Source organism: Ascaphus truei, chromosome 3 (assembly GCF_040206685.1).
Source record: "Ascaphus truei isolate aAscTru1 chromosome 3, aAscTru1.hap1, whole genome shotgun sequence".
Lineage (NCBI taxonomy): Eukaryota > Metazoa > Chordata > Amphibia > Anura > Ascaphidae > Ascaphus > Ascaphus truei.
In genome coordinates, this window is record NC_134485.1 from 19,201,759 (window position 1) to 19,216,632 (window position 14,874).

Sequence of the window (14,874 nt, forward strand, 5' to 3'; positions counted from 1 at the left end):
GTAGATTGCAACAACAATGTACATGCTAACAGTAGCCACTATGGTGGCTGGGTAAAAAAAAAATGGGGTGTGTGCTGAGCACGTACGTTGTAAGTGAAACTTCTTTGTGTTCGGTCATTGAAATTGGAATTCTACTTTCAAAAGTCTTTCATTCATTCAAAAACATGAAAATTAAAATACAATTTCAGTGACAAAACACAAAGAAGTTCCACTTACAACGCACGTGCTCGGCCCAGACCCCGTCTGTTTTTATTTGTCGGAAAAAGAAATGATAAACTGCTCTGCTCTTGTGACAAGGAAATGTTGCTCTCTCTGTGTGCTTTCAATCTTCTAAACTTATTGTTGCAGCTGGATGAGTTGGTGTGTGAGGTGGTGTGTGTGTGTGTTGGGGGGGTGGTTTTTGTGTGTGTGTTGTATGTGTGGGGGGTGTGTGTGTGGGGAGCAGGGGGTGTGATAGAGGGCTGTGTGTGGGGGGGTGTGGTATGGGGCTGTGTGTGTGTGTGTGTGTGGTGGGAGTTGGTGTGGGGTGTGGTTTTGCTTGTGGGTGGTGGTGGTGGATTGGGGTGAGTGTGGGGAGGGGGAGTGTGTGGGGTGGTGTGTGGGGGGGGAAGTTGTGTGGGGTGGGGTGTGAGGGGGAGAGTGTGGGGGGGGGGGGGCAGTGTGTGGGGGTAGGGTTGTGTGGTGGGGGGGCAGGGTGTGGGGGTAGGGTTGTGAGAGTAGGGTTGTGGGGGTAGGACTGTGTGTGTGTGGTGCGGGTTGGCGGGTTTGTGTGGGGGTAGTGTGTTTAGGGGGCTGTGTGGAGTGATGTGTGTGTGTGGGGGGAGGGCGTGTGTGTGGGAGGCGGGTTGTGTGTGAGTGGGGGTTTATGTGGGGGTGGAGGGGTGTGTGGAGATTGATGGGGGGTATGTGTGTGAGTCCTTTCCCCCAGTGTGGCTTAGCTGGTTAGAGGAGTTTTGTTGTGTGCATGAGCAGTGACGGCCTCGTCTGAATCGCGTGTGTGCATGCATGTCAAAATGGCCTGTTCTGCGCATGTGCGCGGCGATGGAGTAACTTCTGCGCATGCCCCAGTAAAAACTAGCAATGCTGTCACTTCCTGTACACAACAATTCAGAACATGCGCACACGGCTACTTCTGCAACAATTTCTGTCTCCATGAAGGAGATTCACACCAATGAAATTTTTTAACTTGCTACCGCCACATAAGAAGTTTCACTTCAAAATATCCCATATTGCCAGTTCCAGAGGGTCAGGAACAACCATCGGTTTCTCCCAGATTACCTGGAGCAGACTGAGATCCGTAAAGGATCATTTTCTAGAGAGACAATACGAGGAGACATTGTTTGAATCATCTATGGATAGGGCAAAAAAAACTAAACTGGATAGGATCACATGAATAAATAAAGAAGATAAAAGAATACAAAAAGAAAAAACAGTAATATAACAATGGATAGTTTCTCATTTATTACAAAGTATAACTGTAACAGAAACAGAGAGGTGACACCTGCTAAACCTGTATAGAGTTCGAGGGTAGGTGCAGGGAGATCTCCTAAGGGAGATCTCCAGAGGGGGTGGACTGGATAGGGAGACCCCAAAATATGCACTCAGGTACCCTAATGTAGCAGTAATCTCTAATAGTGAGAGAATGGAGAGCTCCGTAGCCCTGCATATGGGCTAATACCCAGTGTATACAGGTGCCAGGGGTGATACCAGCATCGATGTAACTTAGATGGAAGTGAAAAAAGTCCCCTATTAATAACTGTGAGGCAGTATGAATAGGGCATACACATCTCGTTATTGTAACAACAAATAATATAAAATAATGTGGGGACACAGGATACTGAGATGGATAGTATCTATGGTGATCTATAAAAGTGCATTCCAAGGGATGTGACGGGTGGTGGGTGTGGGGTGTGTGTGTGGTGGGGGCTGTTTTGTGTGTGGGGGAGGGGAGGGAGTGTGGGCTGTCAATTTACTGGTTGCAAAACCGGGACAAAATCTGTGCTACAAACAGCACCATATTTTTAAAAGGAATAAACACATTTAAATCAGTGGGAGTTTTTCCTTTGATAAATATGGCGAAATTCTTCTGCACCTATTTTTTCTGCAGTTTTGCAGCCAGAAGATTTTACTTGATACCACATGTACTACATGTTGGGTAGTGTTTTGGTTTGTTCTTGTAAGGATCCGCGCTGCGGGTATACCCGCTTCCAGCGCCTCCTTACCTTTGCTCCGTGCCGCCCAGGCTCCCCGGCGGCGTGCCACACACCGTGCGGTCCCCTCAACGGCTGCTCCCACACTTCCGGGTCACGCGCGTCACCCCTACGGGAGCGTGCGGACCCAGGCTTCAATTTGGTGGTGCCGGGCACCTGACTGCGCCTCCTCTGACGCGGTGAGCGTATCACGCGTTTCACTGCCCCTGCTCCGTCAGGTCTGCTCTCCAGGCTCTTCTCTCCTATCAGGCCCTTCCCTGGGCCGTTCCTCTGCTCCTCCCCTTGCTCTGACAGGTCCCAGCTGCCCAGGCACCTCTCCCCTATCAGGTCCTCCCTCGGGCCGCTCCTCCGTCCCTCCCCTTGCTCCGATTGGCCCAGCCTCCCAGACACTTCTCCCCTATCAGGTCCTCCTTCGGGCCACTCCTTCGTTCCTCCCCTTTCTCTGATAGGTCCCAGCCCCCTATTTAGTCTTCCATCTCCATTTCCTCTTTGCTCTGCATAGCTTCTGTACCTTGGTGCTGTCTGCTGTTGCCTGGCCCCTTTTGTCTTTCAGTTTCTATTCCTGTCCCTGGATATACTGCTGACCTCCCTGGATATCGACCTTTGGCTTTGGACTTCTACTACGCTGCTCTCTGGAACCCTAGGATTTGGCTTTGGACATTACTACTCTGCAGACTTCTATATCCCTTGGACACGGCTTACGGACACTCTACTACGCTGCTCTCTCCATCCCACGACCATTGGCTTACGGACTTTACCTTTCTACGCTGGAGCTGGCAAGTACGGTACTCATTCTATTCTTGTTACCAGGATCACCTACGCTACTTCCACACTCCGGCCATGCCCCCGTATACTGCTAGGTGTGTGATAATACTCCTTTCTACCTCAGTCCCGGGGTCTCGTCTGGCTTGTGGGCATGCCGAGCGTTACAGTTCTCCGCAACTCTACACTGTAAGGAAGTAGGCAGATATCGAATGGGGTAAGAGTTTCTATTAATTATAATAAAGGAATTAGAGGACCACTTTTCTAACATGTACACAACACTTTATTTTACCTACACGAAAACAAACATCTCTTATTCAACTTTTACTACAAGCAGCATCTGGTTTTCTGCATGCACAGTATATATGCGTGTAAGGATGTGTATACATATATATGATGGTTCCGCGCTGTCACTGACAAAGGAAGCGCCATACTGTTCTTTTGCCAGTAAGGTCACTGTGTGAATGGTCAGGCTGCGCATGCGCGGGGGAAGCGCGCGAAAGGCAACCAATCCGGAGGGACTTTGGGGGTTGCACTCTGAACTCTGAACTGTGGGAGAGTCAGCTGAGGCTGAGGACCAATAGGGTGCGAGACTCTGCATGGAGAGACAGGATGCGTGTGGGCGGTGGGAGACACGAGTAAGAGGTGAAGGAGGAAGGTGGCGGAACCTCGTGTGCGTGAGCGGAGGGTCAGTGACCCTTCCGCTTAGGTCAGAGACATTCCCCAGCCCCCAGGAGCATTACCCCTGTCATCGTAGGGTGCCGCTTTTGTAGGGACGGCCGTAGTAGTTAGGGACCTACCCCTTTAGTGCGGGTTCAGCTGCGGAGTTGCGGACGCCATCTTGGTCTGGAGAACAGACCGCACAGCATAGCGGAGTGTCGGCGCAAGGCTGGAACAACACTGGGGACCCTGTGTGAAGTGGTGTGGTCACCGTAGTGACCGGAAGGTATCGTTAGTCAACAAGTGCACCTACACCGGTCATCAGGCGCTGATCCCGCCTCCCACTAACTAATTGGGGGCACCAGTGTGCCAGCATACTATGCTATACAGATACTAGTTACAGGACATACTCCTTGGGAGAGTGGCAGAGCCACCTGTGTACAGAACATTATTCCTAACAAGGTGTGGCTGAGCCACTGTGGGTGTGTTACGTTATGTTTTATAGAGTATAAGGGTCTTATACGTGTCATGTATACTCTGCAAGATTTCGTTAGCTAATCTCAATAGTAAAAGGTTGCCTGTTGCACAATACCGTTGTTATGTTTCTTGCTCAGGGTAGATTCTCTAATATGGGGATCCTGGGTAAGTGGAGGCGCTGCACCATGATAAGTAAGGGTATGACCCCAGGCTCTCCCACAGCGGAGGCTCAGAGCTCCTGAAGCCACAGGTATACACAACACCAGTAGTTCCTTTAGACCTGGGATTCACAAAAAGGGCTACATGCGAATATCACAATATTAAGCTGGTAGGCAGCATGAAGGTGAGCGCAGTGTCTGACCGCAGCTGTCCGGAGGATAAGCTGCGAGGTGGGAGACTGACCCACTAACCCACAACCATGGGACTCTCCAACCCAAATCAGAAGTGTTACTATGTATAATATACACCAGTGGTAATAACCACCATGGGATCTTTCCATTTTGTGATTCAATGCATCATGCTATATGTAAGTATATCAATTATTGTATGCGAGCTTTAATTAAGTAACACTAGAGAAACAACCCAACTACTCTTCTTACTGGCAGAATCACAGTGAGTGTCTGCTCAGCTGTCTCGGTTCCTGGCTTCTTCAGCAGCACAGACCTGATTAACCTGGGAAAGCAATCAAGCTCTTATGTGCTTTAGACAGCCGAATAATCCTCTGCTTTAGGAAGCTCCTGGTGCTGGTGAGGTCTTTGCTTTCTTTCAGGAGAATTTCATGCTGCTCGCTGTCTTGCAGAAGTTGCAGCGTCTCCTTCTGTAGTTTTTTGCTGTATTCTTGAAAAATGTGAAACAGAATAATCATAGGGATTTGGTTGGAGAGCCGATCTGCCGCACCCTAGGAAGCCAAGTGAATGTGCATTAGAGACCACACTGGAAAAATCGAATGGAATAGTTATTGTTGGTGAGTTTTAGGAACACAACCAAGTTCTGTCAACAAAGGAATCTCAGTTCTTTGTTTTATGTTATCAGTCTTGCACTGCGAGACTGGCCAAGCTCTGTACATATAAGAAGAAGAATGAAAGAGTCCTTACCAGTATGGCTGACGGTCATTTGAGTAATTAGTGGCCGTTCATTACAACAGGCTAATATTGGTCGCCCGTGACACAAATAGAGGACGGTATCATGTTTAACCTCAGTTTTCCATTACATGTATCACTTTTAACGTACTGCACTTTTATTCTAGTTTTATTACAAAAGCCTTTTTTCTATTAAGCCCATTTCTGTCACCCTGGTGCTTTCCAGTGGTATCCAACTCACTGATTGGCTAAGCTGCCAGTGACATTTTTCCCTGTCACTTTGTTCCCAGTATTCTTACCCTACGTTAAATACTTTATGTCCATAACCAGCAAGGACCGTTACAGATCCAATATCCTACATTCGCTTCTACAGCATGTTATATTCAACATATAACATGTTTTGCTATTTATTACGTGTATTGATTATTTTTGTAACAGAACAAGATTAACTTGGCCTTTTCTACATATTGCCGAACCTCCCATTACCAACATGTCCCATTACCAACATGTCCCATTACCAACATGTTGGCCTTTATCATGCATGGAATCCAATCGGCAACTAGGCCTTCAGGATGTAGTAAGAATCAAAACCACAGACATTGTGCATCCCAAACATGCTGTATTAAGAAAAATACTTACACATTAAAGATTCTTTAATGCAAGACTGTCAGCTCATTACCTTACTGCTTTCATCATCATCATCTAGTTCACATTTATTTCTATAGTTCCATTGTGCAAACGTAAAAGTTGGGAGTCTAAACAAAAACGTTGACAGAGAACCCGATTTGAATCTGTCATTTGCACGATACATGTGACTGAATTTCCAGCCTTTGATGCATATCCCACAATGTGACTTACAATGACAGTCTAAGCAGCTGAATCTAGAGTTAAAGACCACACTTTTTTTTTTTTTCATATTCATGGAAATTGCTATTACATTGTGACTAAACAGAAACTGACTTTAAAATAAGCTTCTAGATGCTGGGTCATCTCCTTCACAGAGCACTGGAGAAGATCAATAGCAGTCAAAGTTTCGGGTTGTTCTCGCGCTTCATAAACGTTTTCTAAATCCTGTCTGTAGCATTTGTCTTGAGAGTACACCATCTGCTCCATCATAAACTGGACTCTTATCAGTTTGTCTGCTTCTTCTTCTTCTGCTTGTCTTATATTTTCAATGTTATTCTAAAAGGCAGAAGTGGCACAAGATACGAGTTACTGGGTAAGTCAACAAGACATTACTTACTGAATAATGTTTTCTATGTGTGGACTTTTCATAGCATATCACAACATGCTTTATTCTACGGTTGATGCACTTCAAACTGGATAACATGACACAACATTGGCTTTCTTCGTCTAATACAGTGCTGGACAATCTTGACCTTGACGGCTACCAATAGGAAAGGTTTTCAATATGTTTTTTAATTAACAAATCATAAACCAGTTAACTCTAATTATTCCTAAAGCAGCTTGATTTGTCATGCTTTGGACTGGAAGTCCCTCTCTGAGACTACTGTACATTGAACAAGTCCTGCTCCAATCTCTGCCCACTACCTGAGATTACAAAGGTTCAGTTTAGCATTATAGCATTTAGACCTCATCTTAGCTCCCATTTAAAAGCAAGAAATTGTGCTCATATGACACCATCACAACTGTTTATAAGAGTTTTTAAAACAGATGGTTATATTTGTTAGTGACTCTTCTGTATATGCTACAACCTCTCTCTTGACATTTCAACCCATCCCTTGTTTTCTAATTTTGCTTTACAATAATCCTACATTCTTTGGTTAAACAAAGACTTACAGTAGGACTAGACTAAAATAATGATAGTGAAGTCTGGTTGGAAAACATCTTAGAAATGGATTAGTTTGACTTTGTAGAATCGAAAAATGTTAATAAACGCGCCCACTCACCTTAGCAGCTCTGCAAAGATTATGGAAACTGTAAAAGTGGGTTACAGCAATCTCACCAAAATGTTTTCGGACCAGCTCTAAAAAAGGAATTAATTTAGAAAGCAATAAGAAAAAATCACAACCATAGGAATTAATCTGGCAATCAAAGGCTGCACTAAAAAGGATTAGTACACTTTTTTTTTGTTTATTTGAAACATTTTTATAAGAAAAACAAAGTTAGGAATGTTTAAAAAAATAAAAAAAATACACTCTGTATGTTTCTCAGTGCATGTATCAAACTTCCTTATTTAGCCAGGTCCCCCTTTCCCTCCCTTACCTCAGTGCAGAGAAGGGGCAGGCTATGGCAGCTCGGCAGGAGCGCGAGTACCGCCGGAGTGCGGGCGGACCCGTCGGGAAGTAGGAGCCGCCAAGGAGGCTATCCGGTCGCCGGAGCTCCGCAGTGGGACGGCGGCACAGGGCGCCACCATTTTGGATAGGACACTCGCGCATGCGCAGAAGGAAATGCGGTGGCCATCTTGCCCACGGCTCTGCAAGGGAACTACAAATCCCATGAGTCTTAGGAGGATTTGCAGGGAGCCGGCAGAAAGGATACATTTGACACGCTGCGGTACCATGCCAGTCGGGAGCAGGACACCAGGAAGAGAGGTAGTGTCTCAGGTGCCAGTGGCTCTGAGACTAGGCAAGATCTCCCCCTAGGTCCCAGCTAGGCCCCAACTCCCATCAGGTTGTGGCTGCTGCAACGAAGGCCCATAGCTAGGGACACTTCCCTCAGTAGCTGCTTATAGTGAGATCGCAGCATGCCGGTGACAAGACACGCGCGGTGTGCACGGACTGAGGCCTGTGGTCAGCGACCAGACCATGAGGTCACTTAAGAGACTCTTAAAAAGGGACACACTCCAGCTGGAGCCCCCTCAGAGGTGGGCGCCTGCGGACCGGAGTAGGACCGAACAGACATATGTCGGTGGATCAGACGGACCCTTTGTGTTAGTCGGCGGTACCCGGGTACTGGCGTGCCCGGGGAGGTAAAAGTGCTACAACGGTCCTCAGGGATAGCGCTACTCCATACACTTTTGGGTGGGAACTGACATTGGGGAAGGACAGGGGGTACTGTGAGGATACTCCCCAATGTTATTATTGTGTTGTGTTGCATAGTTGGTTATTATACTGTAAGTGCATGTTCAGTAAATACTTATTTTTCATACCCTGGTGTGTATTTACTACTATATTGTCTTGGGAGGGGTCATCCTACTGTGTTAGGATCCTTCTCAGGTGGAGGCGCTGTGTGCTAGCGAACGAGTTCACCCCAGGCTCCCTTCAGTGTAGGATCAGGTCCCCTGTTTAGCCACTCAGGTAATGGCAGCACAGGTAGTATCCCCAGTCACGGGGCAAAGGGTGCTACACTTAAAATGCATTTAATATCTGGAAAGCTGATATGTTATTCACTTTAAAAAGTATAGTTATTGAGGTCATCGATCTCTGCCTGTTAGGAGACGCAGTGACAAGATATAAACTCACCAGTTACTTTCTTGAGTATTTCCCTGGCGGGGTCTTCCAGATTCCTGATTTTGTCTTTAACTCAAATGTTTTGTAATTGATGAATCCTGGCAGTTCTCTTCCACGATGCATGGCCTCAAATTCACTGACTTCCTCTTCAAGAGTGCTATTAACTAGAACATAGAGGTACTGATTCAGATCATGTAAATAGATTCAGATCATGTAAATAGAGTACACTTACTGGTTGTTATAGTCAATTCTAAATGCATCGATGTACTTATAAGAAACATAATAACTTATCTGCATTTTGTAAATAACATATTGAACCAGAACAGATTTGTCCAGATTGGTATCATCCAGAGAAAGTACAAGGAGAAAAAGTGATACAGCTCAACCCCGTTATAACGCGATCCGTTACAGCGCGAATCCGCTTATAATGCGATGCGAGCGTGGCTCCCAATTTTCGTATTTAGGAATACTTTACAACACGATTATTGGTATCTTAAATACTTTACTGTACAATGCATACAATCGTACATTATTTCTAACGTGATCCGCTTATAGCGCGATGTGATTCTTTGGACCCCAAGCACAGCGTTATAAGGGGGTTGAGCTGTATTAAAAACATAAAAGCGTTTAACAGGCCTAGGCATGAATTGAACACACAAGATAGTCTACTCAACAGCAACATTTTAACCACTACTGTATCACATATCCTCCTATAAGCTTGCCACCTGTCTCTTTATAAACCATAGCTGCCCTTCAGGCTGTAAACCGTAAACAAAGAGGAAATGTTACCACTGTCTCGTCACATTTTACTTCCACTAGACCTGTTTACCCAGTCTAACCCTCATCATTTATAAATACACATTCGTGCTCCAATATCGCAGGACAGCAACATGCTTGGTGCCATAGTAACTCATGGCAGGCTTCCTTGGCAGCAGGTGGTAATGCATACCTAGAGGCCAATATGATATGGAATTGTATTGTATATTGTATTGTATGTCTTTATTTATATAGCGTCATAAATGTACATAGCGCTTAACAGTAGTAATACATGTGGTAATCAAATAAATAACAGATAATATAAATAACAGATCATGGGAATAAGTGCTTTAGACATAAAAGTAACATTAAGGAAGAGGAGTCCCTGCCCCGAGGAGCTTACAGTCTAATTGGTAGGTAGGGAGAATGTGCAGAGACAGTAGGAGGGAGTTCTGGTAAGTGCGTCTGCAGGGGGCCAAGCTTTATGTATCATATGTTCAGAATATCCACAGTGCTATTCATATGCTTCTTTAAGCAAGTGTGTCTTAAGTTGGGTCTTAAAGGTGGATAGAGCTGGTGCTGGTCGGGTACTGAGGGGAAGGGCATTCCAGAGGTGCGGGGCAGTCAGTGAAAAGGTTTAAGACGGGAGAGGGCTTTAGATACAAAGGGGGTAGAAAGAAGACATCCTTGAGAAGAACACAAGAGTCTGGATGGTGCATAACGAGAAATTAGGGCTGAGATGTAAGGATGGGCAGAAGAGTGTAAAGTTTTAAAAGTGAGGAGAAGAATGGAGTGTGAGATGCAGGATTTGATCGGAAGCCAGAAGAGGGATTTCATGAGGGGAGATCCTGAGACAGATCTAGGAAAGAGTAGCGTGACTCTGGCAGCAGCGTTTAGGATAGATTGTAGGGGAGACAGGTGAGAGACAGGAAGGCCGGACAGCAGGAGGTTACAGTAATCAAGACGGGAGAGAATGAGGGCCTAAGTCAGAGTTTTAGCAGTCGAGCAACAGAGAAAAGGGCGTATCTTTGTTATATTGCGGAGGAAAAAGCGACAGGTTTTAGAAATGTTTTGAATGTGAGAGAGGAGTAGAGTGTGACCCCTAGGCAGTGTGCTTGGGCTACTGGGTGAATGATCGTAGTTCCAATAGTAATGTGGAAGGAGGTAGTAGGGCCAGGTTTGGGAGGAAGTATGAGGAGCTCTGTTTTAGCCATGTTGAGTTTAAGGTGTTCGGAGGGCCATCCAGGATGATATAGACTGTTAGCCGTGGCATGTCTGGCCACGGCCGTTTCACCGCAAGCCATTCTGCCACAGGGTTTAGGCTTTTAAGGGTTTAGCACTAGGGGTTAATGTTAGGATTAGGGTTTAGAGGTTACGGTTACAAATATTAGGAAGTTTAGGAATTAGGGGTTAGGATTTGGAGTTTTAGAGTATAGGATTATGGGTAAAGGTTAAGAATATTGGAAGTTATGGGTTAGGAGTTAAAGTCATATGTTGCAATTATTGGCATTACCCAAAATGGTCCAAAATCCCCCTGACATCCTGGGTCATCTACGGTGGCGAATTGTCCTTTCGGCCAAACGGACAGGGCTAACTGTCCTAGACCCAATAAGACACTTACCCTTACACTAAGCTACATTAACAGACATTTTCTGCCATAGGGGCCAGTTAGCCATTGCATACATGTTTTACATGCCCGTATGGCTGATGAATATTAGAGTAAGTAAAAGAATTCCCAATAAATAGACAAAATAATAAAGTAAAACACAATCTCCATGATCACTTAATCCAATGGGCAACCAAGAAATAAGACACATTTGATATGTGATGCTTTGTCATTGATTATGCCATAGAAGAGCCTTAAGATTTGTTAAGGTTTTGAGGAGCCATTGGAATAATCTGTACAAGAGGCAGGACCCCATGTGGATTAGTCCCGGGCGGCCAAAATACCCTGGAGATTTATGAGACCGTCTTCTGGGTAAGGAAACCAATCTTTTTATTATGATATAGCTCTACAGTAGAGGACCAGCCCCACCCATGTTTTGCAGTATTTTTTTTTTTTTTTAATAAAAAATGTTTAGTTTTTTTGTGCATTTTTTTTTTTTTTTAACTGTGGGTTTTGGTTTCAGCGCATAAAAGAACTTATCTTTAACCCCAAACATACAGAAACATAACTTGAACCAGAATATACTGTAAATCATGTAAATTCACTTGTCTTACATTCCGTGATCGTCTCATCAAGTTCATCTTGCCAAGTGTTGAACAGATCTCTAACTTTAGCAAAAAGCTTAGGAGTTTTTGTTAAAGATACAGGCTCCTCTCCTTGTGTCACACGGACGATATCTTGGTTAAATTGTTGGATTTTCTGTAATGAGACCAAAATAAATTGAAAAACAATAGACATTAGTTCAAAAATACACTTCTACAAGATGTCCAGAATTTAGCAGAATAATTAGTTCAGAATTTAGCAGGATGTAGAAAAACTGCGACCCCTCTAAAGAAAGGTTATAAAGATTAAAACATTTTGTTTCCCTACAGCACGTTACACAAATTGTTAGCCTAATGTGCTTATCTCAGATACAGGTGCAGCGGATTTGGACTCTTTTTGAGTTTTTAATTGCATGCACCCATGTTACGGGTGGACGCTCAGAAGTCCGCTAAATATGATTCGATCTGTTAAATTGGGTTAACGGGACGCTAAGTAGTAATGGATATCCCCAAAGGTGCGCAAGGATACACTTGCGGTTACATAAAAAAATAGCAGATGGATAACTTTAAACGGAAGTCTGACTTGCTCATATGCAAATCGTATGTAATTCAAAAATGCAGATCCTTAGACCTCATGATCATTCCCAGATCGGTCATGTTAGTGCATAGTAATCACTCTTCAATATTTAGCACCTTCCAGAAGCTGCCCTTACATCTGGGAATAGTTACATAGTTACATAGTTACATAGTAGATGAGGTTGAAAAAAGACGTACAGTACTGTACGTCCATCAAGTTCAACCTATGCTAAATTTAGACAACAGATACTTTATCCTATATCTATACTTACTCATTGATCCAGAGGAAGGCAAACAAAAAACCTCAGTGACATCATTGGATGATATATCTCATAAGGGGAAAAATAAATTCCTTCCTGACTCCAAGAATTGGCAATCGGATTAATCCCTGGATCAACATCCTTCCCATGTATACTTATTTGGTATATCCCTGTATACCTTTCCCACCTAAAAAGATGTCCAACCTTTTTTGAATAAATCTATTGTATCTGCCATCACAGTTTCCATGGGTAATGAATTCCACATTTTAACTGCCTTTACTGTAAAGAACCCTTTCCTTTGTTGCTGGTGAAATCTCCTTTCCTCCAACCTTAAGGGATGGCCCCGAGTCCTTTGTACTGCACATGGGATGAACAGTTCTTTTGAAAGCTCCTTGTACTGTCCCCGAATATATTTGTATATAGTTATCATATCCCCTCTTAGACATCTCTTTTCTAATGTAAATAAATCTAATTTAGCTAGGCTCTCATCATAAGTTAGATTGTCCATACCCTTTATTAATTTGGTGGCTCTTCTCTGCACTCTCTCTAGTTCCATAATGTCTTTTCTTAGGATTGGTGCCCAAAATTGTACTCCATATTCAAGGTGTGGTTTTACTAATACTTTATAAAGGGGCATAATTATGTTTACTTCCCTTCCATCCATTGCCCATTTGCTGCAAGATAAGATCTTGTTTGCCTTTGCAGCTACTGCATGATTTTGGGCACTATTGCTAAGCCTGCTGTCTACAAGCACTCCTAAATCCTTCTCCATCAAGGATTCCCCCAATATATCTCCATTTAATTTGTAAGTCGCCTTTTATTCTTGCATCCCAAATGCATAACCTTACATTTATCTGTATTAAACCTCATCTGCTATTTACCTGCCCATGTTTCCAGTCTCTCCAAGTCCTTCTGAAGAGAAATTACATCCTGCTCTGATTCTATTACCTTACACAATTTAGTATCATCAGCAAAGATGGAGACTTGGCTCTCGATCCCAACCTCAAGGTCATTAATAAACAAGTTAAAAAGCAGGGGTCCCAGTACCGATCCCTGAGGTACTCCACTCACGACTTTAGCCCAACCTGAAAAAGTTCCATTTATGACAACCCTCTGTTGTCTGTCCTTTAACCAGTTTTCAATCCAGGTGCATATATTATTACTGAGTCCAATTTTCTTTATTTTGTACACCAACCTCTTGTGTGAAACCGTATCAAAAGCCTTTGCAAAATCTAAGTAGACCACATCAACTGCATTACCCTGGTCTAAATTCCTACTAACAAATTAGGTTAGTTTGGCATAATCTATCCTTCATAAATCCATGCTGACTATTACTAATAATTTTGTTTTCCATTAGGTATTCCTGAATATTATCCCGTATTAAACCTTCAAGTAGTTTCCCTACTATTGAAGTCAGGCTTACAGGTCTGTAATTTCCCGGTTGTGATCTAGCTCCCTTTTTAAATATAGGCACCACATCTGCTTTACGCCAATCTTGTGCTACTGAGCCTGTGGAAATGGAGTCCTTGAATATTAAATATAATGGTTTTGCTATTACTGAGCTTAACTCCTTGAGAACTCTTGGATGTATGCCATCGGGGCCAGGTGCCTTATTTACTTAAATTTTTTTCAAGTCGCTTATTAACTTCTTCCTCAGTTAACCAATTGTTCATTAATATGGAGGTTGTGGCTTCTTTCTGCGGCACTACTATTGAACTTGATTCTTCCCTGGTAAACACAGAGGCAAAGAATTTGTTTAATACCTCTGCTTTTTCCTTATCTCCAAAAATAATCTGCCTACCCATCTCACACTGAAAGGGTCCTATATTTTCTTTTCTCATTTCTATTCATCCCACGGGCAGTACAAAGGACTTGGGGCCATCCCTTAAGGTTGGAGGAAAGGAAATTTCACCAGCAACAAAGGAAAGGGTTCTTTACAGTAAGGGCAGTTAAAATGTGGAATTCATTACCCATGGAGACTGTGATGGCAGATACAATAGATTTGTTCAAAAAAAGGTTGGACATCTTTTTAGATGGGAAAGGTATACAGGGATATACCAAATAAGTATACATGGGAAGGATGTTGATCCAGGGATTAATCCGATTGCCAATTCTTGGAGTCAGGAAGGAATTAATTTTTCCCCTTAATGGGGTTTTTTGTTTGCCTTCCTCTGGATCAATAAGTAAGTATAGATATAGAATAAAGTATCTGTTGTCTGAATTTAGCATAGGTTGAACTTGATGGACGTACGTCTTTTTTCAACCTCATCTACTATGTAACTATGTAACTATGTAACTTTTGTTATTAAGGTGCTTAAATAACGTTTTAGGATTGACCTTACTTTCTATTGCAATCCTTTTTTCATTATCCATTTTTGCTAATTTGATTGCCCTTTTGCAATTTGTTACATTCCTTATAATTCTGATACGATATAATTCAAACACACACATTTAGTTAAGTTATGGTGGGTAA

At 43.4% G+C, this 14,874-nt stretch overlaps 1 protein-coding gene across 1 annotated transcript in view; it reads right to left on the bottom strand.

Moving 5' to 3' along the window:
* Positions 1-3,141: 3,141 nt before the first annotated feature.
* Positions 3,142-14,874, bottom strand: part of LOC142491317 (interferon-induced GTP-binding protein Mx1-like) — a 69,798-nt gene continuing 58,065 nt past the window's right edge. Inside the window, 6 exon segments of the mRNA XM_075593706.1 lie at positions 3,142-5,007; positions 6,149-6,370; positions 7,099-7,175; positions 8,614-8,673; positions 8,676-8,765; positions 11,578-11,722. Of these exon segments, the coding sequence (XP_075449821.1) occupies positions 4,777-5,007; positions 6,149-6,370; positions 7,099-7,175; positions 8,614-8,673; positions 8,676-8,765; positions 11,578-11,722 (825 nt within the window). The 3' untranslated portion in view covers positions 3,142-4,776.